Source organism: Eleutherodactylus coqui, chromosome 4, assembly GCF_035609145.1.
Source record: "Eleutherodactylus coqui strain aEleCoq1 chromosome 4, aEleCoq1.hap1, whole genome shotgun sequence".
NCBI lineage: Eukaryota > Metazoa > Chordata > Amphibia > Anura > Eleutherodactylidae > Eleutherodactylus > Eleutherodactylus coqui.
The window spans coordinates 54,259,753-54,282,141 of NC_089840.1; the positions used below are offsets into that span (position 1 = coordinate 54,259,753).

Here is a 22,389-nt window from a genome sequence, read left to right on the forward strand (position 1 = left end):
TATTTCCAAATATAAAGGAAATTCAAACATCTTGTGTGGCAGACAGAGCGCAGTTCTAGCCCCTCCTCATCTTCGATATGAGATCAGCATTGCCAAATGTAACCAGCGAGAACACTTTATTTCTGTCTTACCAGAGGTCCAGGCTAATGCTTTGTTACTCCTCCATGCTTTACACTGCAGCTCTGCTTGTTTAGATTGACTGCTGTCTACAGCCATAAAGAACAGCAGGAAGTCAATACAAGAAGAGATTATAACATTGCAGTTTAAACAGATGATTATAAACTACAAATAACTAAATTACCAGAGAGAAGTGGATGGTCTGGTGACTACTGCATATAAACTGAGGGGGAGGAGCCAGAATAAGGGGAGGGGTCTCAATAAATGGGCAAAGTCTCAATAATGGGGATTTAATGCAGATCTGCTTTAATAAAATAAAAACGAAGGGAATAGTCATTAATTATTAGGAGATCATAAACAGTAAATGCTGATGGATGGGTTGGTCGATGGTCTCCAGACTATGTCCATGGATTGGTGGAGCTGAGGTCACATCAGTTTGTCTCTGACAGATTTGATCTGGCCAAGAGGATTTTTTGACTAGAGAACCAGCAATACAATACAGTGTTGTGAAGGCAGTTTTTTCTTGGGACTATGTAGAACAAGAGTCCTTCCTACCAGCCAATCTAAAGAAAACCCAGACGATGTCTTCTTCATTCTTGAGGAGAGTTAGATAAGAGTCTTCCCATATACCGGCCAAAATGCCCTCGGCTCCAATCATTTGCTCATTACAGTTTGGAAGATAATAAAATTTTCCAGCTTTCCATTGATATTGATGGTTCTAGATCAAGTCATTCCAACGGACAAAGGTATTAGAAGAATGAGTGGGGCCCTTCACTGGAGGATCCTTGAGGGCCCATCTTCCTGCAGTTACCTCCTCGCATAGACATGAAGCCAGAGCAGGAACCTGAGGGAAAAGATGGACAGTCGTGATTCAGAGATACTGAGAGGCCATATTTATTTACTAAAGATACAGCCCACTGTCATCAATTATCTGGTGGACAATATGTGGAAAACCCTACAAGCTCCAGACATAGTCCCTTGTATTTTGTAATTGAAGACGACAACACTTCTTGTTGCCAGTTCAGCACAGTCAAAAGCTTGTTGGAGCCTTGTATCAAAACCCATGGACAAAGAACCCTTTTGCACATCAACCACTTGTGTGGTTCATGCTGCCGGAACCCAGGGCATCAAGAGCCGTCATGAGGGCACAAGTTCAGGAGCTCTTCTCACAGGGGCCAACAGCCTTCACTACTGAGAAAACAAAAGTGGTGTCTATACATTAGAGCAGTGATTCCCAACCTAGTGTGCCATAAGAACCTGCCAGGGGTGCCGTGACACCATGGACAGATTGGCTACTCAGTCCACCGGGAAAAATCCTTGTGGGCTGGTCATATCCTGGGGCCACCCAGACTGGGCTGCTACAGGCATTCCCTTAAGACTCCAACTTACGAAGTGGCCGGGTGAGGCTATAAAGTAAAAGAAAACAGAATACTCACCTCCTTTGCTTTTTCCCGATCCAGTCCTGCCTGACTACCGGCTGCATGGTCATGTGCTTTGTGGTATGTGACTTCTGTCCCGTGTGACCATACAACCTGGAAGTCAGGAAGGACTGAAGTGTAAGGAAGGACTGCCGAAGCAGAGCAGCTTAGACAGTGAAGGAGGTGAGTTTATATATATATATATATATATATATATATATATTTATTAATTATACAGCATATGAGGGATCGAGGGAGAACTATTGCTGATGGGGACAAGAAGGGGGCAACATTATAACTGACAGGGGCAACAAGGAGGACCATTATTACTGATGGAAGTAACAAGGGGAGAGGGGTTTACTGATGGAGTGCTACAAGAGACAGTATTATTATTGACAGAGCAATAAGGGGGAATCATTATAACTGACAGGGGGAACTAAGAGCAGCATTTTTAATGAAGGGCAACAAAGGGAGCATTTTTAATGATTGGGTAATAAGGTGGAGCATTATTCCTGATGAGGGCATAAGAGGGGGGCATTATTACTACTGGGGCCACTGAGAGGGGGAGCTATTACTATAGGGACTACTGGAAGAACGGAGGTAAAATCAGACGTTGTGATAAGCTACAAACCTAGCTATGCTACCTGACCACACTCCTTGTTTTGGCAGGAATGCCCCGTGATTATTTTTCTTTCCCAGGGGTGCCCCAAGGCTGAAAAGGTTGGGAAACACTGCATTAGAGGTTCTCTTATAGAGGAGGTTTACGGAACACGTGTGAGGTGATATAAGGGTTAGGGTTCCATCACTGAATCCTGAACGGACACCAGAAACCCATCAGCTCCTTCACCATGAGAAATAACTGATGAGGCTGATGAAGACGTGATGGGATGACGGTGGACATATTCTTCATCATGCAGCTCAGTACCTGCTTCCTTTTGACTCATCCGCTGCCACCAAGGTCTCTCTTATTCCTCAGATGATTTGTTCTAATGTATTGTAGTGTTATTGTCAATAGGTCTGGTAAGGAAGATGCTGGATATCAGAGTGCAACCCGTCTATCACAGTAAATGTCACACTATAACCCATTAGTGTAGGGGTCTCTAACTACATAGCGGGGCATGCAGTGGCCTTCTGTCAGTTCACAGAAAACAGTGGTGAAGTTCTCCATGATTTTTGGGGAACCCTCATCCAATTTGACCTCATGCTGGACCAGCCACAATGTCCTCATGCAATGTCCCCATGCTTACAAACCTGTGACTGCAGACAGTGGGTTTGGGGTACTTACATGCACTGGACCATCAACTGCACCCTTTCTCTCCTGGACGGGAATCCCTGATATAGTCTGGCTTAACAGAACAAGTGAAGAACCAGGAGCCACAACCAACAGGATACATTCTGGGTGGAGAAGAGAATAGAGAAGATTTACAAGAGTCACCTACAGATAAGTATGTAACATAGTAACCAGAATCACACTACAAGTGTAACCATTACATATTATACCCATATTGTCTTAAAGGGGCACTAACTTTTCAGATAATGTACACTTATCCTATAGCCTGAGTGTCTCATCAATTTTGTAGTATACTTTTGTTAAAAAAATCATTTTACCACTGTAAATCAGGTTTAAAGTGTCTGCCACTAGGAGCCTCCCTTCCAACTCCTCTGCAATCCACTATCTGTTGTTAGGTATTGAGCTTCTGTAATTACTGGTATGCTGGGATGTTTTCTTAGCTGTGGAGAAGGGGCTATCTTCAGACTGATCCCGTGCACTCACAGGATAACAGATCTGTTTACATAGTGTCTGCAATCTCCACATTCTCTGCCTCTCCAGCTATTACAGCAGGTGTGTTTGCACATCATTTTGGGTTTACCAACCATTTTGCTAAAATGTCTTGGAATTTCTGACTCATACAATAATCCTGGAAAAGAAAAGGAGAGGGCTTTAAGAAACTGCCTCCTTGCTGATTGGTCCAGAAACAGCACAATACAGTATGTGAAGTGAGGAAAAAGAAGTACAGGACAGTGGACTACTGGCAGAATGGTAGGCTTGCGACACGCCCCCTGCCTGCAAGTGCATCACAAGTAGCAGGACAACACAAAAATGGGGAGGAAAGCCTGAAAATCCGAACTTAAAAACATGAGACAGGATGCAAACAGCAGCAAATGAGAGGTTACAGAAAACTTGGTATATTTTAGAAAACTTGTTGAAAACTCAGATACATTTTACAAGAGAGGATTTCAGCTTCCCTGACTTCTGTCTTGTGTGGCTTTTTTTTGCTTTGTTTGGGTAAGGATCTCATTAGAACATTGCGATCAGCTGCTTCTAGTATCATCACCCTCATCATTCTGCACAGCTTGTGACTATAATATAATACAAAAGGATACTCAGCTGCTTTGCTCTGCATTATATGAAGCCTCCAGACTTTCCAAATGCTTGAGGATCCTTTGCCAGACACTGGACTCTGTTCTGAGAGAAGAGACCCTGAAAAGAGAGGTGAGGGTTATAACAACTCCAAGGAGCAAAGGAAAAGAGGAATACTGTAAACTTGATAGAAACTGAGTCTTTATTCGTTCATGGTATTTAGTCTGGGGTTTGTATTTATTTGGGGGTCTGGTTTGTTGTCTATTTATTTCAAGGTCTTGGGTCTGTATTTATTTTGGGGTCTGATCTGAATCTGTATTTACATAAAACTAAGGAGCCAAAGATATCTGGACAGCAAACTCTACTGAAAGAAATCATGGGTGAAAGAAGTTGCCATAGAGGTCTGGGCCAGACAGAAAAGAAGATGGAAAGTGGACAATACAATTAAGGGCAAGATAAGAGACCACTCATCAACCTTTTACCATTTTTACCAATATACTGAAACTATGTTGGAGACTGTACTTGTTTTGATGTCTACATATACTTTAAAGTCTTTATATATTTTAGAGACTGTGCTTATTTTAGGATTTTTAGGATATTTTAGGATTTTAAGTGATCATGGCATGGGGTCATTTTATGGTCTTCTGTATCATCATGTTATGTGGTCATATCATAAGGTCATGTAATATGGATAGAGATGAGCGAGCGTACTCGGATAAGCACTACTCGCTCGAGTAATTGGCTTTATCCGAGTATCACTGTGCTCGGGTCTAAAGATTCGGGTGCCGCTGCGGCTGACAGGTGAGTCGCAGCGGGGAGCAGGGGAGAGCGGGCGGGAGAGAAGGAGAGAAAGATCTTACCTCCGTTCCTCCCAGCTCTCCCCTGCAGCTCCCCGCTCCGTGCCGGCACCCAAATCTTTAGACCCGAGCACAGCGATACTCGGATAAAGCCAATTACTCGAGCGAGTAGTGCTTATCCGAGTACGCTCGCTCATCTCTAAATATGGACACCCAGAATTGCCAACAATTGTAAATTTGCTGGGAATATCCTTATTCTTCATGGACAAATCCAGCAAATATTTGTCCCAAGCACGGTCTTGCAAATAAAGCTCATTTATTTTTTTTTTATCTGTTGATTACCTATTAGATTGCTAATTTAATGACAATGTCTTGGCTCTGTTCAGAGTCAGAAAATCATGTGCATGTAAGAGGGGGAGAAAAGTCTTGCTCTCTCCCTTTTAAAGTCCTTTTACATGCAATGATTATTGCCCAAAATTCGTTTAACCCCTTAATGACATGGCCTATTTTGGGCTTAAGGATGCAATGATTTTAGCGGATTTTCTTCTCCATTTATCAAAAGTCATAACTTTTTTATTTTTCCATCGACGTGGCCGTATAAGACCTTGTTTTTTGCATGGTGAACTGTCGTTTTTATCGGTGCCACTTTTGGGTACATTTGACTATATTGTAAAACTTTTATTTTTTTTTTATGATAGCAGGGAGAGAAAACGCATCAATTCTGCCATAGATTTTTTTTTTTTTCACAGCGTTAATCATGCAGCATAAATGACACAATCCATTTTTTCTGCGGGCCGGTATGGTTACAACGATACCAAAATTCATACTTTTTTTAGATTTTTACACTTTTCTGCAATAAAACACTTTTTTTTGGAAATCTTTTTTTTTTTAAATCACTGCATTCAAAGTCCTGTAACTTTTTTATTTTTTTATGTCCGGAGCTCTATGAGGGCTTATTTTTTGTGAGACGAGCTGTAGTTTTTATTGGTATCATTTTGGGGTACATACGGCTTTTTTGATCACTTTTATTGCGTTTTTAGGGAGGCAAAATGCTAAAAATTTGCATTTTGCCTCAGTTTTTTAGCGTTTTTTTTAACGCTTTTTTCCGTGCACACTCAAAGGCATGTGCAGCTTATTGTACGCGTCGTTACAAACGCGACAATACCAAATATGTGGGGTTTTAATTTTTTTTTTTGCTCATATGTGAAAAAGCTTGAAAAAAGGGGTTTTTTTAACTTTTCTTTTACATTTTTTTAATTCATTTTTTAAATCTTTTTTTTTTCACAACTTTAGTCCCCCTGGGGGACTTTGACGACAGCACTGCCCATCGCTGTGATAAGGCATGGCAGGGCTACTGCCCTGCCATGCCCTATCGCTTATACAGCGATCTCAGGCACTGGCAACACAGGACACCAGTGTCTAGCATCCTGTTACCATGGCAACAGGCCAGGCTCTTGTGATAACATCACTAGAGCCGGCTGAAGACACAGAGGGAGCGCGCTCCCTCTGTGAACTCTTTCCCTGCCGCGATCTACTTAGATCATGGCAGGGAAGGGGTTAACAGAGGGGAGGGCATCTCCGATGCCCCCCCGCTGTTGCAGCGGGACGCCGGCTGTGACTGACAGCTGGCTCCCGCTGCGGGATAGCGCGGGATCATATGTGATCCCGCGCTATCCCCAGGACGTAAGTTTACGCCCTGTTGCGGGAAGTACCCCGCTCCCAGGACATAAACTTACGCCCTGGAGCGGGAAGGGGTTAAACGGATGACAATGAGCGATACTTGTTATGTGTAAATGTGGGCAGTCGTGCACTATTTGTTCCCTTGTTGTTTGCCCCTAGCTTTTAGCCCACATAAAAACCATTGTTCAGTTGCTCAAAAAATGTTCCATTTGAATGGAATTTGTCCAGTCTTTTGAGCAGTCTTTGAGAATTCTCGCAGCGGGATCTGACCCGGCTGTTTGCAGGCAGCCGAAGGCAGAGCAGAAAAGGAGCATAGTTTGCAGAAGAGGATAGGAGAGCAAGGAGTACAAATGATTAAAAGGTCTGAACTTTGGGATCTGGGCTTGGAATTATGTGGTCTGGTGTCTGGATATTGTGTTCCGGTCTGAGGTATGGTCTGGGGTCTGAATTTAGGGGTTTGTATTATGGAGTCTGTAGTCTGAATATTGGGGTCACAGACCATTAGCCCACCCTCAACCATGACTCTATCCCAATCATTTCCACAACAATGGCCCCACCTTCTACCATGACTCCACTTTTGTCCATGACCCCACATTTGGCTATGATGCAACCCTCAGCCATGCCTCCACCCTCCACAATAATCCTATTCTATATGTGTTCACCCGTTCACAGCTTCCACATGTAGCCCATTCTGCTCCAGTTCCTTTATGCTCATACAACTGGGATGTTGTGACCGATGGCAGAGCTCCTGATCCACATAGATCTTCACCTGCTGCTGCATCTGCATCCCTGGAAATTATAAAGCAAGATGTAGTATATTATCATATATTGTATAAAAAATGTCAGTTCTGACTGAACTGCACTTGCATTACATGGCAAAACATATGTGACCCCTTCTCATTACTGTCTTCAATTACTTCAGCAATCTTCTTTGCTGCCAGCTTGGTAGAATCCTGCACACAGCCCTGCAATCTCCATAGACTCCATCATTAGTAGGAAAAATCATCATAAAGAACTCATTGACTATTTCTCTGCAACCTCTCCTAGGGGTTATTACATATCTGCCCATCTGGAGCTGCCAAGTGGAAACATCTAGAAGCAACAACAGCTCAGTCATGGAGTGGCGAACGGGCCAAAGAAAGATAAAATGCGCTGAGTGTGTGAACGTATTGAATAATATTTTATGCAGTAGTGTCGTGTGCATAACATTTGTGCCATGTGCATAGCAAGACATACGTGTGCAAAAGACGCGCATTGTAGTGAAATTTTACTAACAGGATCTCAGACGCGGAGCATGCAGCTTTGTTATAATTAACCTTTGCAATATTCTACTAAGAGAGAAGCATCACACATTGTTGATGTGGGGGAGCCACAGTATATAACCTCTTGCATTGGAACAATGAAACAAAAGACCTTGGAAACATTACTTAATAAGTAATGAATAAGTGTTTCTTATCGTTTTCTTCACCGATGCATCGAATAATAATTAGACATACCTAAATTGATATGGCTACGATACCCCTTGAGTATCACCTAAATTAAGTGATTACTCTAACAAGTGTATAATCATCCATCCTCAGTTCTGCCCTTCTAAAGATTATATTGGAGACCTGCTGCTAATTGCAGGTCAGTGCACACACAACAGAAGAGGACACCGAGCGGCACCTGGAGGAACCTATTACAGGATTATGTTAATGCTGGATACTATTTAAAGCCCACTGATATGAATATGTTTTATACTTGAAAAAGGCTGTAAAGCCGAAACACGTTGTAATCCTTTGAACTCCCCGGTTGGAGAGTTCACTATCTTTATAATAAATTTAATCTCTAGCAACTTAGAGTTCACGTGGATTTGGTTGGACCTCGACCTCTTGAAGCGGACGTGGGATTCACCACATTTGTATACATAAGGCTATCCAGGACCCAGAGGGGGGAGTTTATTACCCAGTGCCCACTGGGTATTCTCCCCTCTCCCGAGCAAGTACCCTCTAATCCTTACATGTTTGGAGCGCAAATGTCTTCTATGTAATGCTAAAGGGGGTGTAGTCGTTGGTCTAGAGTTATTACTAATGGCAGAATCTGCACCAATGCAATTGCAGGGAGCGGTTGCAGAGAATTGTGCATCATTTATAGATATTCGCATAACGTGTAATAAAACTTGGAAGTGTCTGGCTGCATTTTTTAACCCTGCTACAAGCAGCCAGATATTTGCACCATTATGTTGCACCTCTGTAACCTTTGCCTTTGCTAAAGCAGTCTAGCAGTACATGTACAGCTGACCCCGTCCAGCGCTCTCATTATTTTCTTCTATGCAGTTAGGGAACAAATGCTGCAACCTTGGCTCAATTTCAGATGTGACGTTTTCCACCAAAATCAGAGGTACCCTGAATAATAACTGCGTGCCAATGTGTCCGCTGGCCTCTTTTAGATTGTGTCCTCTCTCCATAGAGCCCTTGACCTTTGATTGATTGTATCCTTTTTTTATAGGGCTTTTGTCCCTCTTAAACTGTGGCCCCTATTTATGTACCCTTTGGTAACATAATACTATAGTGCCCCCCGCATCAGTAACAATCACCCCAGAATAATATCACAGAGCCCCCACATTAGTGATGGTCATAGTGCTCCCATAATAGTATCACAGTGCCCCCACATCAGTGGCAGTCACAGTTCTCACATTATAGTGTCACAGAGCCCCCACATAAGCCATAATCATAGTGCTCTCATAATACTGTAGTAGGACTGTGCCCCAAACCTCAGTGACAATCAGAGTGCTCCCATAATAGTATCACAAAGCCCCCACATCAATGACTGCTATAGTGCTCCCATAATAGTATCACAAAGCCCCCATGTCAATGACTGCCATAGTGCTCCCACCGTCGTATCAAAGAGACCCCACATTATTGACAACCACAGTGCTCCCATAATAGTCGTATCTTAGTGCCCCCACATCAGGGACAGTAACACTGCTCCCATTAAACTGTCACAGAGCCTCCATATCAGTGACAGTCCTAGTTTTCCCAAAATAGTACCACATACAGAGCCCCCATATCAGTAATAGCCAGAGTGCCCCCATAAGGCTGGGTTCACACAGGGCAGATTTGCCGTGGTTTTGCCGCGGATTGCCGTTGCATATCCGCACTGCGGCAAAACCGCTGAGTTTGCAGTGCAATGCAGCACAAATGAGATTTGCCAAAAAGCTGTTCTCACAGGACGGATTTTTTCCGCACAGCCGCAGTGCCGAAATGCAACTGTGTTGCGGTTTTAAAAGATGCAGCATGTTCATTCTTTGGTCTTTTCCGCAGCGCTTTTTTGTCCATAGACCTCTATGGACGCAGCCAAAACCGCACCAAATACGCGACAAAAAGTAAAAAAGCGCTGCGGAAAAAAACGCTTACGGATTTTTCCGCACAAAAATCCACAGCAAAATCCGCAAGCCTAAATTAATCTTTGAAGCATTATTGTTGCAGAAGCAGTTCTTCTGCGTCTAAACCGCAACGGAAAAACCGCGGCAAAATCGCGACAAATTAGCCCTGTGTGAACCCAGCCTAATAGTATCACAGAGCCCCCACATCAGTGACAGTGTATCCGCTTCTGGCAACATACAGTACCTGTAAGGATGAGATGTGCAGTCTGGATGCAACGTAAGTCTGGGGAGCAGAACACAGAGACGCACTTGAGTGAGGAATCTCGCAGCGCCTCACCTGGAATGTAATAAGTAAAACTTATTACATATCACAGCTATAGAATACTAAAAAAAGTAGGCTGGCACATGCAAAGAAAATGACGTAAGCATGCAGGTACACACCGCTATGGCGGAATTGCAAACACACCATACAGCAGCATGCTGCTTTGAGCACTAAGACATACAGAAATATTCAACAAATGGATTATTTTGAACTACATTACTGCTATATTTACCAAACTAATAAATATGAGGTTCTCATCGCACATTTTGATCAAATTGTTAGAGCCCATCTGCCCCAATATGAGAACCTTTTATTGAAGGAACCCTACAGTGATATAGAACATACCTCATCTGCCACAAACTGCCGAGGATGGGTGATTCCACTAGTTATTACTCCCATCATGAGTGATATTTATTCCTCCCCCCTGCACACCCTCTCCTATTTATGGTACCGGTACTTGGTATATGTGAAGGTTTCTCCTTTGGTTCTTACCGAATAGTCGTGCCTGGAACATTCCACATGATGATAATGGAGGGTCCTCCTCAAAATCTTGGACTTTATTCCTGTGTGGAAGTTTTACTGGAAAGTTGAGGTCTTGCCTGTAATAAACCCCTGGACACAGACAAAGATGATCATTGTAGGGACTCGATGGTCCCACTGTAGGGAACGCTGTCATAAATAATGGATAATATCACTCTATATGGCTCAATGATGCCACCCTGGTCTCATGTAAGTGATTGTAATCACATGCTTGAAAACAATGGGGTTCAGGGGCTCATCTGAATGACATGATGGGATCACAACATATGAAGATAATGTGAGTGTCAGTATGGATGGTGTCACAGAGGAGGGAGTGGAAAGAGTGTTGCTTAGAATGGTGTCAGTGAGTATGAAGCCTTTGAGGATGGTGTCAGGGTAAATGGTGTAAGTGAAGATGAAGATGATGACAGTGAGAATGATGTTAGTAGGGATGGTGTCATTGATGGTGGTATCATTGATGATGTTAGATGGTGTGATTGTGGATGATGTCAGTGAGGATGGCGTCAGTAGGGATGGTGTCATTGACGGTGGTGTCATTGATGATGGTAGATGGTGCGATTGTGGATGATGTCTATGAGGATAGTGTCAGTAGGGATGGTGTCATTCATGTGTTGTCATTGATGATGGCAGATGATGCAATTGTGGATGATGTCAGTGAGGATGGTGTCAGTAGGGATGGTGTCATTGATGATGGTAGATGGTGCCATTGTGGATGATGTCAGTGAGGATGGTGTCATTGATGATGGTGCCAGGTTAGATAATGTCAATGTGGATGGTGTCAGGATGGATGTTGTCAGTGAGGATGGTACCACTGAGAAGATTTCAGTGAGGATGATGGATGGTGCCATTGAGGATTCTGTCAGGTTAGATGTGTCAGGGAGGGTGTTGTCAGTGAATAAGATGTCAGGGTGGGTGGCATATCAGTGATGATAATGTCAGTGAGGATCATGTTAGCGAGGTTAGTGGCAGGTGCCATAGAGGACGGTATCAGAGTAGATGGTGTTAAGATAGTATCAGGGCCGATGATGTTAGTAAAGATGGTGAAAGTAAGGAGCATGTCAGGATGGGGCCTTCATCATGCCCCCGCAGCATTACTGCATTACTGCAGTTTTCCATTCTGTCCCAATCTCTGATATCTCATTAGAAGAAGAATAAACATAAGCAGGTACACAAAGTGATGGGCATAAAGAACTGTTCCCTGAATAGTACAAACCCCAGTAATGACCCTGGAGTTGGCATTATTCATGTGTCATTAATCACAAAATCTGCATATTCCACATCTCCAGGCATCATGTACAGAAGAAGATGTACTAAATAACGAGATGAGAAAGTCTTACCATTAACAAGTGCATGATCAGTCAACCAATGGTGGCCAAATACTTCGTCCAGACTCTCTGCATGCTTGACAAGGAGGACTCTTCGCGTCTCCACTGTTGTGAAGGTTATGGGAACTGGAAATTCTTCTGCAATGTCATTTTTTCTCAGCTTTATTAACACATAGAGAAAAATTTTGTGAGGAACAAATGAGAGCCAGGCATTTGGTAATTCCCAACAATGGATTGGTCTACATAAATGAAGCCATATATTGCGTAATTTCCATTAGTGGACTAATCTACATAAATGAGACCCAGACACTGGGTAATTCCCAGGAGTGGACCTATAAAAAAATGGAGTAGTCCGACATATAGATATGAGACTGTTGTTCTGCTTTTATGGCTATTTTATGATATGTACCATCCCATAAGAATATGCACCCTAGTTCCACCCAGGCATTAAATTAGAGCAATGTTGGCTGTGGCCGGTTCCTGTTTATCATCTGCTCTGGACTTCACAGCCTTGCTACATACTGCTTGCCCTCAGAGGGTTGGTCAGGCATAATTATCATGTAGTAATGCCCAAAATGACAGTGTACATAGGTTGGAGAAGGACTGTGATGAGAATACATCAACAAGGGCCAATCAATCGAGAACGTGGCCAAATCTACAGTCATCGTATCAGCAACATTAGGGAGAGCATGGCCACTAACACGGCATCAGTTTGCAGGCCTTATGGAGATTTTGCTGAGAACCATTGCATCAGGGAAGATGAGTTGGACTGACAACCACTGCTCCTGTCAATTTGTACTTGTGTCGTAAGGAATACACCTTTCATGTATGAGAAGATTGTTATTGCTCCTGATATAGGCCATGTATCGAGACTGCTCCTAATACTATTTCTGCATAGAGACTTTTCCCTACATGGCTGTATTAAGCAACTATTCTCCATTTTCAAAGTTACCCGGTTTGTTTTAAATAAAGTACTGATGAGATCTGCATACATATCTGTGCCTTATTGTGATCAGACTCAAAAATTCCTGCATTTTTGTTTCCCAAAATTTTATAGACCAGTCTACAAAAAAAAAAAAAAAAAGCTCAGACATTGAGTAATCCCTGGGAGTGGACCAGTCTACATAAATGAGGCCCAGACATTGAATGATCCCCGAGTGTGGACTAGTCTACATAAATAAGGCCCATACATTCAGTGATCCCTGGGAGTGGACCAGTTTACATAAATAAGGCCCATACATCCAGTGATCCATGGGAGTGGACCAGTTTACATAAATGAGGCCCAGACATTCAGTGATCCCTGGGAGTGGACTAGTCTACATGAATGAGGCCCAGACATTGAGTGATCCCTGAGTATGGACCAGTCTACATAAATGAGGCCCAGACATTGAGTGATTCCTGAGTGTGGACCAGTCTACATAAATGAGGCCCAGACATTGAGTGATCCCCGAGTATGGACTAGTTTTCATAAATTAGGTCTACATAAAAGAGAACAAGACATTCATTGATTCCAGGGAGTGCACTAGTCTACATAAATGAGGCCCAGACATTGAGTAATCCCCGGGAGTGGACCATTCTACAGGAGTGGAACAGTTTTCATAAGTGAGGCCCAGACCTTCAGTGATCCCTGGGAGTGGACCCATCTACATAAATGAGGCCCAGACATTGAGTAATCCCTGGGAGTGAAACAGTCTACCAGTCTACATAAATCAGCCCCAGAGATTGAGTGATCCCCAGGAGTGGACCAGTTTACATGAATGAGGCCCAGACATTCAGTGATCCCTGGGAGTGGACCAGTCTACATAAATGAGGCCCAGACATTGAGTGATTCCTGAGTGTGGACCAGTCTACATAAATGAGGCCCAGACATTGAGTGATTCCTGAGTGTGGACCAGTCTACATAAATGAGGCCCAGACATTGAGTGATCCCTGAGTATGGACTAGTTTTCATAAATTAGGTCTACATAAAAGAGAACAAGACATTCATTGATTACTGGGAGTGCACTAGTCTACATAAATGAGGCCCAGACATTGAGTAATCCCCAGGAGTGGACCATTCTACATAAATGAGGCCCAGACATTGAGTGATCCTCAGGAGTGTACCAGTCTACATATATGGGACGCAGACATTGAGCAATTCCTGGGAGTGGAGCAGTCTACATAAATGAGGCCCAGACATTGAGTGATTCCTGGGAGTGGACTAGTCTATATAAATGAGGCCCAGACATTGAATGATCCCCAGGAGTGGACCAGTCTACATAAATGGGACACAGACATTGAGTAATTCCCGGGAGTGAAGCAATCGGTAAAAAAGAGCCCAAACATTGGATAATTCCTGGGAGTAGACCAGACTACATATATAAGACCAAGTCTTTGGGTAATCCTTGGAAGCAAACCAGTCTAGATAAATGAGGCTTAGACATTTAGTGATATCTGGGAGTGGACTGGTCTGTGCAACTTTAGTCACAGATAATAATAACAGGTCATATGTATGAAGTCTGTTGTAATAGAATTCTAGCACCAAAAAGTTGCAATTCTGGTGCAAGTGCCAAAATTGCAACCTTTGATGTTTTACCTGCCACTTATAAAGAAAGTGGCCTAGTATTAAGGGGCATGGCTACACTCGGTCTGTCAGATTTATTATCATTTCTGTTGCAAAGTAGTGTAATTTATAGTTGAAACCAATGTGAGCACGTAGCTCATGAGGGTTGCAATCTGGCGCATGGAGGTGCCACCAGATACAACAAATGAGTCCATGAGCGGAGAATCACGGCATGCTGCGATTGCGGTGATTCTCCGGGGTGAGCCTATCTATTAAATAGGCTCATCTCGGAGACCTGTCAGTGCTCCCCGATCCTCCCCCGTGGCGGAATATCGCTATGCAGAGGGGGCCTAAGAACAACTAAACACACCCGGGGTGACTACAGATAAACTGACGTCGCAAAGATTGACCCTACACAACAGTCAGGTGACAATCATATTAATGAAAATAAATAAAATAATAAAGAGGCTTGTGCTTTTTAATACATTTGTCGCACTTGATGGCCCAATGCAAAGTTTACTTAGACTGACGTAGGAAATGCCAGTCTATGTAAATATTACCCAATGTACTTCAAATATGCCCCAATGGTCTCTGGAACTAATAATGGTTCTGGTTCGGATTCTGGGATCTGCCGTGTCTGTTGGATACTTCACACATTCTCGAGATCCACCTCCTGAAATGTCTCTTCAGCTGGTTTCTCCAAGGACATAAAGCGTTAATCTTCCGACCCTTGGTCACATTACATCAGGTACATACATACTGTGCATACACGGTGAAGTGCATTAAACTTGCTGCATCTACTCTGCTGCGTGTCATATACAGATTACTATCAGCAGGAAGTCTCAAAAGAGAAAACCACAAACCTGCTTTCGGTGCCAGTCTGTGTCTATATGTATATCAAGTCTGCAGCAGTGCCTGTCTAAAGTAGACACTGTGCAGATGCCAAGGCCAAGTGCCCTACCAACAGGGAGCAGTAGAGAGGGCACTTCACAGGATGCCACAGCTAGGGGCAGGTGCACATCCACCATCTCTGAGAGGAGGAATGTTTCTCCATTAAGTTCATCATTCCTCAAAACTACCTGATTCAGAGTAAGGCTGCCAGTCTACTGGCGATGATCCACTTGCGATTAATCGCCCGTGGATCACGCTCTATAAAGCTTTCCATAGGATTATTATGGAGAGCGCAATGCCGGAGTCCATGAGCGGAGAATCACGGCATGCTGCGATTGCGGTGATTCTCCGGGGTGAGCCTATCTATTAAATAGGCTCATCTCGGAGACCTGTCAGTGCTCCCCGATCCTCCCCCGTGGCGGAATATCGCTATGCAGAGGGGGCCTAAGAACAACTAAACACACCCGGGGTGACTACAGATAAACTGACGTCGCAAAGATTGACCCTACACAACAGTCAGGTGACAATCATATTAATGATAATTTCCAATCATTAGTCAAGTGAATCATTAGTCAATAGTCAAATAAAATGTAAATGAGGACAACTTACCACACTCAATGAATGTTAAAAGGGCATAAAAGAGCCTGGCTCTCAGACACTAGATTGATAGACAATGGGACAATGGCTCTAAAGCCACGGATCCTGGGACCTCACTCCTTGGTATTAAGGATATAAACCACTAGAAACCAGGAAATGGACAACAAACCCGTGAAAATCGAAGACTTAGAGCATTTTTACACCGGGCGAATTTTGGGTACTTAAGCCATCAACAGCTGTCCCAATGATCATCATTCTGGTATTTTTATACAGGCGCACTAGTCGTTCAGTTAGTGGAGGCACAGTACGCCAGAGATCTCTTCCAGCCGACCACCTCCATTCACAGTGAACAGGCAGTCGTTTAAGATGCTTGCTTAAGGTACTTTTACATGGGTCAACTATCTGCCGAAAAACCGCTCCAATGAGCAATTTTGCCCCATAGTTGTCCCATCTAAAAGTAGGACCTGACAAGGTACTGGGTAAGTCACTGAAATAAAGTGACTGGTGAGCGACTTCTTGTCAGGGTAAACAGTAAATGGAGACAGATGGTTGGAAGACTATTGTGTGAAAGCACAGCAGAAATAATCGCCCCGTGTAAAAGTATCCTTACACTGAGCGAGAAGTTGCTCACTAGTCGCCTTATTTCAGTGAGCTGAAACAAAGTGACTAGCGACTAATGAGTAATTTCTCGCTCAGTACCCTGTCGGGTCCTACTTTTACATGTGACAACTATCGGTCAAAATCACTTGTTGGCCGATAGTTGGCCTGTGTAAAAGTATCCTTAAACATAAACCACAAGACAGAAGGAACCAGACAATTTTCTGTATATTATTGACTGGGGACTAGCCCGCTGGCTGGGGTACCAAATAACTGTCGGTGACTGAATGGGGTACCACGATTGGCTGGGAGACCAATTGACTGGACTGAGGAGACTAAAGCTGGCTATGCACATAATAAGCATTTGTCAATGCATGACTTAATGATCGTACAATGTAAGGGATTCATATACATGATTGTTCCAACACACCAATTACTGCAGAATAGAGTCATCCAGTTATCCCAAAAATACTTGCAGATAAAAGTTGGTCAAGAAGTGATGGAAAGTTATGTCATTTTGTCCATGTTCTCTGATTTGTGCATGTATGATGAAAAAGAAATGTCCCAAGTTTTGTGTATGGCTAACTGTGGGTACTAAACCAGCACACATCTACTGGTGGGCTACACCGCTGCACATTGGAACTAAATCACTGCTCCCATATAAAATCAGATCTGATCATTCACACAGAATCATCCACATACAATTATCCATCTACATGCAACCATCCATGCTCACAGTATACAATCAATCATCCATATACAAACATCCAGAGATGTGAATAATGGCCCACTTACTTGGGGAATCTTTGGGGGCTTGATGTCCTTTTCTTTAAATTCGCTCTTATTTGGACCAAACCTGTAAGATCTGGACAAATGGCCAGTATGAGTTAAGTACATCGTATGGTGACTGCAGCCTCAGCATGTTGACTCCTGCCATATCTCTCTTAGACCCTCTCCAGGAAAGGGTCTAGGGGGGCTGTAGGCTAGTATGGGTGTGGGCCTAGCACTATGTGGTCAGTATTCATCTGCTCTTACCTTTGCTTGACCCAGGTGATGGTTTCGTTCTCTTTGTCTAAGTAATTCTCAGGAACCAGACCCCAACATCCGGAACGGTGGCAAGCGACCATCAGCCATCCTTCTGGACTGTCCGAGATCCCAGTAGCATCCAAAAATACCAGATCTCCTACACAGAGTTTCAACTCGTCATCATTCTGGGGCTCATAGGGAAAAAGTGCCCGAAGGGTCTACAAGAATGGAATAGAAGAGGCTCAGACATGGCTAAGTGTCAACTAGACAGTTCAGAGACTTTGCAGTGTATTACGCATTCTCCACTACAAACACCCCAGGTGCTTGTAGAAGATGATGCCACACATTATGACGTCCTTCCTATAGTGCCAGCCACAGGGTACACCCATACAGTGCTGGTTATAGTGCTCCCCAATACAGTATCTGCTCATACTACCCCATAGAGGGTCACCAGCCTTTGTCCTCATACAGTGCTAGTCACAGTGTGCCTTCACACAGTGCCAGTCAATATGACCCCCATACAGTATTGTTCTCAGTGTACCCCCATAAAGTTTAAGCCAGGCTTACCCCCTTATAGTGCCAGCTACAGTGTTCCTCCACAGAGTGCAAGTCAGCTGCCTGGGAGGAACTGGCTGCTGGGCACAAGAAGGATGTATTAGAAGACAGAGCAGTAGTTGCTCTTTGTCGAGGTCTTGAAGAATGCTAAATACAAGTACCTGGTAGTGAACAAATCTCATATCTCTAGAGAAGATGGCTGCCTCCCACACACAGCTCTGAGTCGGGCTGATGGATTTCGCTAAGCGCTCGAGCGTCATCTGGTGATGCGGGGAGAACTTGTGAGCCAGGGTCAAGTGAAAGTCTCTATAGACCGGCTTCAATGAACAGTCTGCGGGGCAAGAGGCAACAATCAGGAGATTTATACAAATAGAGACACATCTGGAACTCCCAACAGATCCCCTGATCTTACATGATCCCAGGGACCAACCATAACTCAAGCATCATTTCCCATCAAGAACACATTCTGCCAGAGACCCATAAATACAGATGTTCTATACATGGCCTTGTGGCCAAGGGGGTAACAATAGTCGGTGCCGAAGTTGCAGTCACACTAGACCTTGGAGCTTATGCAAATGGTTCCTTTGCACTATATGAGGAGACCAGTATTAATAATGACGTATCATAGTTGGCCATGTTATAGATTTTGCATGAGGGCCCAGAAATCTTTGGATGTTATAGTAGATCAGGACTGGTTTAGTAACCATTTTAGTTGCTCCTCAGCATTTACACCTTTGTTGATACTGGTCCATTTAGTGAGTATTTAAATTCTCATATGTGAACCAGTGCAAGATACACATGAATACTCGTAACTCAAGACACTGTACTCAGTGAGGGTAATCACTGAGTGGAACAGGTTACCATGGGAGGTGGTGAGTTCTCCTTCAAGGGAAGTGTTCAAACAAAGGCTTGACAAATATCTGTCTGGGATGATTTAGGTAATCCTGCACTGAGCAGGGGGTTGGACCCGATGACCCTGGAGGTCCCTTCCAACTCTATCATTCTAGGATTCTATGATTAAGTGCCATAATATATAAAGAACAAGCTGACCATGGTGGGCACCAATATAAATTCTAGTTTTAATATGTGACATTGAGTTGGTGGTCTCCCACCACTGTCCTGTGTGATAGAGATTAGACTTGGGTGTTTTTGGACGCTTTCACACGTGCAATAAACGCTGCAGAATTGCTGTGGAAAATCTGCAGCGCTTTCCAGTACAAGACACATGGAGGAGATTTCTGAAATCTCCTTTACATGGTAAGGAAAATTTCCAAGACAAATATGCAGCGTTTTTCAAAAATACTGCGGATTCTAAATCTGCAGAATGTCTATTTATGCTGCTGAGGAATTCAACCCTTTAAATACAAAGGTTAAATTCCGCAGCTGTTCCACAAGTGAAGACGCAGCCAAATCCTCACTATTTACATACAGATTTTGCCGCTGTGCATTTCTAGCGGTATTGCTGCGGGTAGTCCATTGTAGAATGCCTGCAGCTACTCCGGCATGTGAGAAGGTGGCCTCATGGTGCTTGTGGTCCTCCTCACACTGTATTGTGTGACTGAGATAAAACTGTGTATTATCTGGTGGCGGTTGTCTGCCTTGCACTGTCCTGTGTGAGTTTTGACTTGTGTATGATATGGTGTTGGTGGTCTTCCTCGCACTTATGTGTGATATGGTGATGACCTTCCTAGCAATGTCCTGTGTGACAGAGTTTGGACTTGTGTGTGATATAGTGATCCTTGTCGCACTGTCCCGAGTGAAGGAGTTTGGACTTGTGTATGATATGGTGTTGGTGGTCTTCCTCGCACTTATGTGTAATATGGTGGTGGACCTCGCGCTGTCCTGAGTGAAGGAGTTTGGACCTGTGTATGATATGGTGTTGGTGTCCATCTTGCACTGCCCTGTGTGAGTTCTGACCTGCGTGTGATATGGTGATTAAGGGCGTAACTATAGGGGATGCAGAGGATGCGGTTACACCCGGGCCCTGGAGCCCAAGGGGGTCCATAAGGCCTTTTTTTCCATATAGGAAGCCCTGTACTATGAATAAAGCATTATAGTTGGGGGCCCTGTTACAGTTTTGCATTGGAGCCCAAAAGCTTCAAGGTGCACTTCTGATGGTGACCACTGTGACAGCAGAGTGGTGTGGCCCAGAGCCAAGAGAACTTAGCCTGGCAGCAGTAGTGTTATTGGGCTGCTGGGTTGCACCCCTACAAGTGCTCCGCTATGGTGACAGTCGCTATGGAGTGCTGCACCTTATACAGAGGCCATTGAGAAGTGGCTACTGGGCTTATACAGTTTTATCAAAATATGGACCAAAAACCTCATGTTCATTTTTATCCATTCAGCTTAGCAGAGATTGATCAAAGTAAGAAATGTGGATGTGTAGTCCATCATGTCTCTTTATTGATAGAATTACGGTGATTGGGTTATGTTGGTTGGTTACAGTAATTAATTAACGCTGATGGATTTGGATCCTTGGATTACAGTGAATGAGTTTGGGTAAATTCTGAAGCGGATTTCTCTGTGTAGATTCCGTCTATAAAAACCACTGCGTTAAATCCACAGATAAACTGCAGATTTCTGCTGTGACTATGAAAATAATTGTGGTCACTGTTTCCCAAGTGTCCCTCAACCTGCACCCCCATGATTCTGTATGTTGGTTAATAATAAGTCCAGAATGGCCCTCCCTCTTGTTGGTTCCCGCACAAGTTGGGTAAAGTAGTTATCTTTAATTGTTCTCAAAAACGTATCGCCCTTGTGAGATTTGCAGGTTTCATCTTCCCATATTATATCCAGATAAATAAAGTCTCCCATAATAATTACTTCGTTGCAGTTTGACACCTTTTCTATTTGTCTTATTAATAAGTTTTTAGTTTCTTCTGTTAGTTGTGGTGGCCAATAGAAAACCCCTACCAGGATTTTGTTATTTTTCCCTCCCTATATTTCTACCCACACAGATTCCATGTGTTCATCTCCTACACCTATATCTTCTCGTAGCCTCGGCATTAAGTAGGATTTATCATACAGACATACCCCTCTCCCTTTCAGGTTCACACAGTCTCTTCTGAAGAGATTGTAACACTGTAAATTCACGGCCCAATTGCACTTATCATCAAGCCATGTTTCCGTTATTCCTACTATGTCATAATTTTCTTCAGAATTTCTCGCTTCAAGCTTGCCCACTTTACTGATTAGACTTCTTAAGAATAATCGTTACCTTAATGATGCATACCAACACACAATGTGCATCAGGTAGTCAGAGAAGTGGTGTGGCCATTTTGTTCCAGGACCGGAAGGCCGCTTTAGGGTGACTACCTACTACAGTTTTTTTTCACTGCGAAATTCACAGCATTTTTTTTTCTGCAGGGGTCTATGGGACTTGTAATGTTAAAATCGCGATTGTGCAAAATCGCAATTTACCGCGAAATCGTGATTTTGCGCGATTGCGATTTTAACATTTCAAGTAACTGTAGTCACCCTTAGGAGCAAGTTATGATTGATGGAAGAGATTTCCACTGCCAGTAGTGACATAATGAGATTAATTAATCAGATCACTAAGGCCATATTCACATTTGCACACATATTTGTGAGTGCAAAATTTGCGCTCGCAATACGCAGTGAATAGAACCCACTAATTTCAATATGTTTATTCATAAGCATGTATTTTGTGTTGCACCAAAAAATCTGCAGCATGTTCTATTTTCCTGCACATTGGCATAGGGAAAGAGAATATTTTGAAGCTTTGAAACAAATTGTCCATTTCAATGGCTGAGAGGATTATTGCAATTTTTTTTGCACCCGCAAAAAGTACAGTTGCACACACAAATATGCAACGTTGGACGCACAAAATCGCATACATTTGCGTGAATCCGGCCAGACTCTTATCATTAGGTGAAGAGTGGATGGATCCAGACGACACAACAGAAAACTCATGCAGATCAGGTGTGATGGCAGCTTCTTGGTGAAGAAATTACACATTGGATGTACTATAACTTTTCACCCTTGATGTTGGATGGGCAGGTGGCACAGCTGGTATGCATACTATTCTGCCGAGTCCTCACCTGTCAGAGTGGACACCTGGTGGCAGAAACTCTCCGTAAAGCTCCTGATGGCATCAGCTGCTTCCTTGTTTAAGAAGAAGCCAATGAAGGAGCTGGATGAATATAAGGACAGGGATATAGTCTGGGGAAAAGCAACGAGCTCTCCGGCCGTCCTCAGTGCAGCATAAAGACATTCAACCTTCCCATCTTCACACT

The 22,389-nt window shown here is 43.5% G+C and overlaps 1 protein-coding gene across 1 annotated transcript in view; it reads right to left on the reverse strand.

Moving 5' to 3' along the window:
- Nucleotides 1-311: 311 nt before the first annotated feature.
- The window catches only part of UBASH3A (ubiquitin associated and SH3 domain containing A), a 30,593-nt gene continuing 8,515 nt past the window's right edge, over nt 312-22,389 (reverse strand). Inside the window, exons 4-13 of the mRNA XM_066598581.1 lie at nt 22,195-22,387; nt 18,295-18,464; nt 17,588-17,796; nt 17,348-17,417; nt 11,938-12,085; nt 10,553-10,672; nt 9,983-10,075; nt 7,037-7,163; nt 2,821-4,017; nt 312-961 (exon numbers count right to left, since the gene is read on the reverse strand). Of these exons, the coding sequence (XP_066454678.1) occupies nt 3,921-4,017; nt 7,037-7,163; nt 9,983-10,075; nt 10,553-10,672; nt 11,938-12,085; nt 17,348-17,417; nt 17,588-17,796; nt 18,295-18,464; nt 22,195-22,387 (1,227 nt within the window). The 3' untranslated portion in view covers nt 312-961; nt 2,821-3,920. The remainder of the gene's footprint in view (nt 962-2,820; nt 4,018-7,036; nt 7,164-9,982; nt 10,076-10,552; nt 10,673-11,937; nt 12,086-17,347; nt 17,418-17,587; nt 17,797-18,294; nt 18,465-22,194; nt 22,388-22,389) is intronic.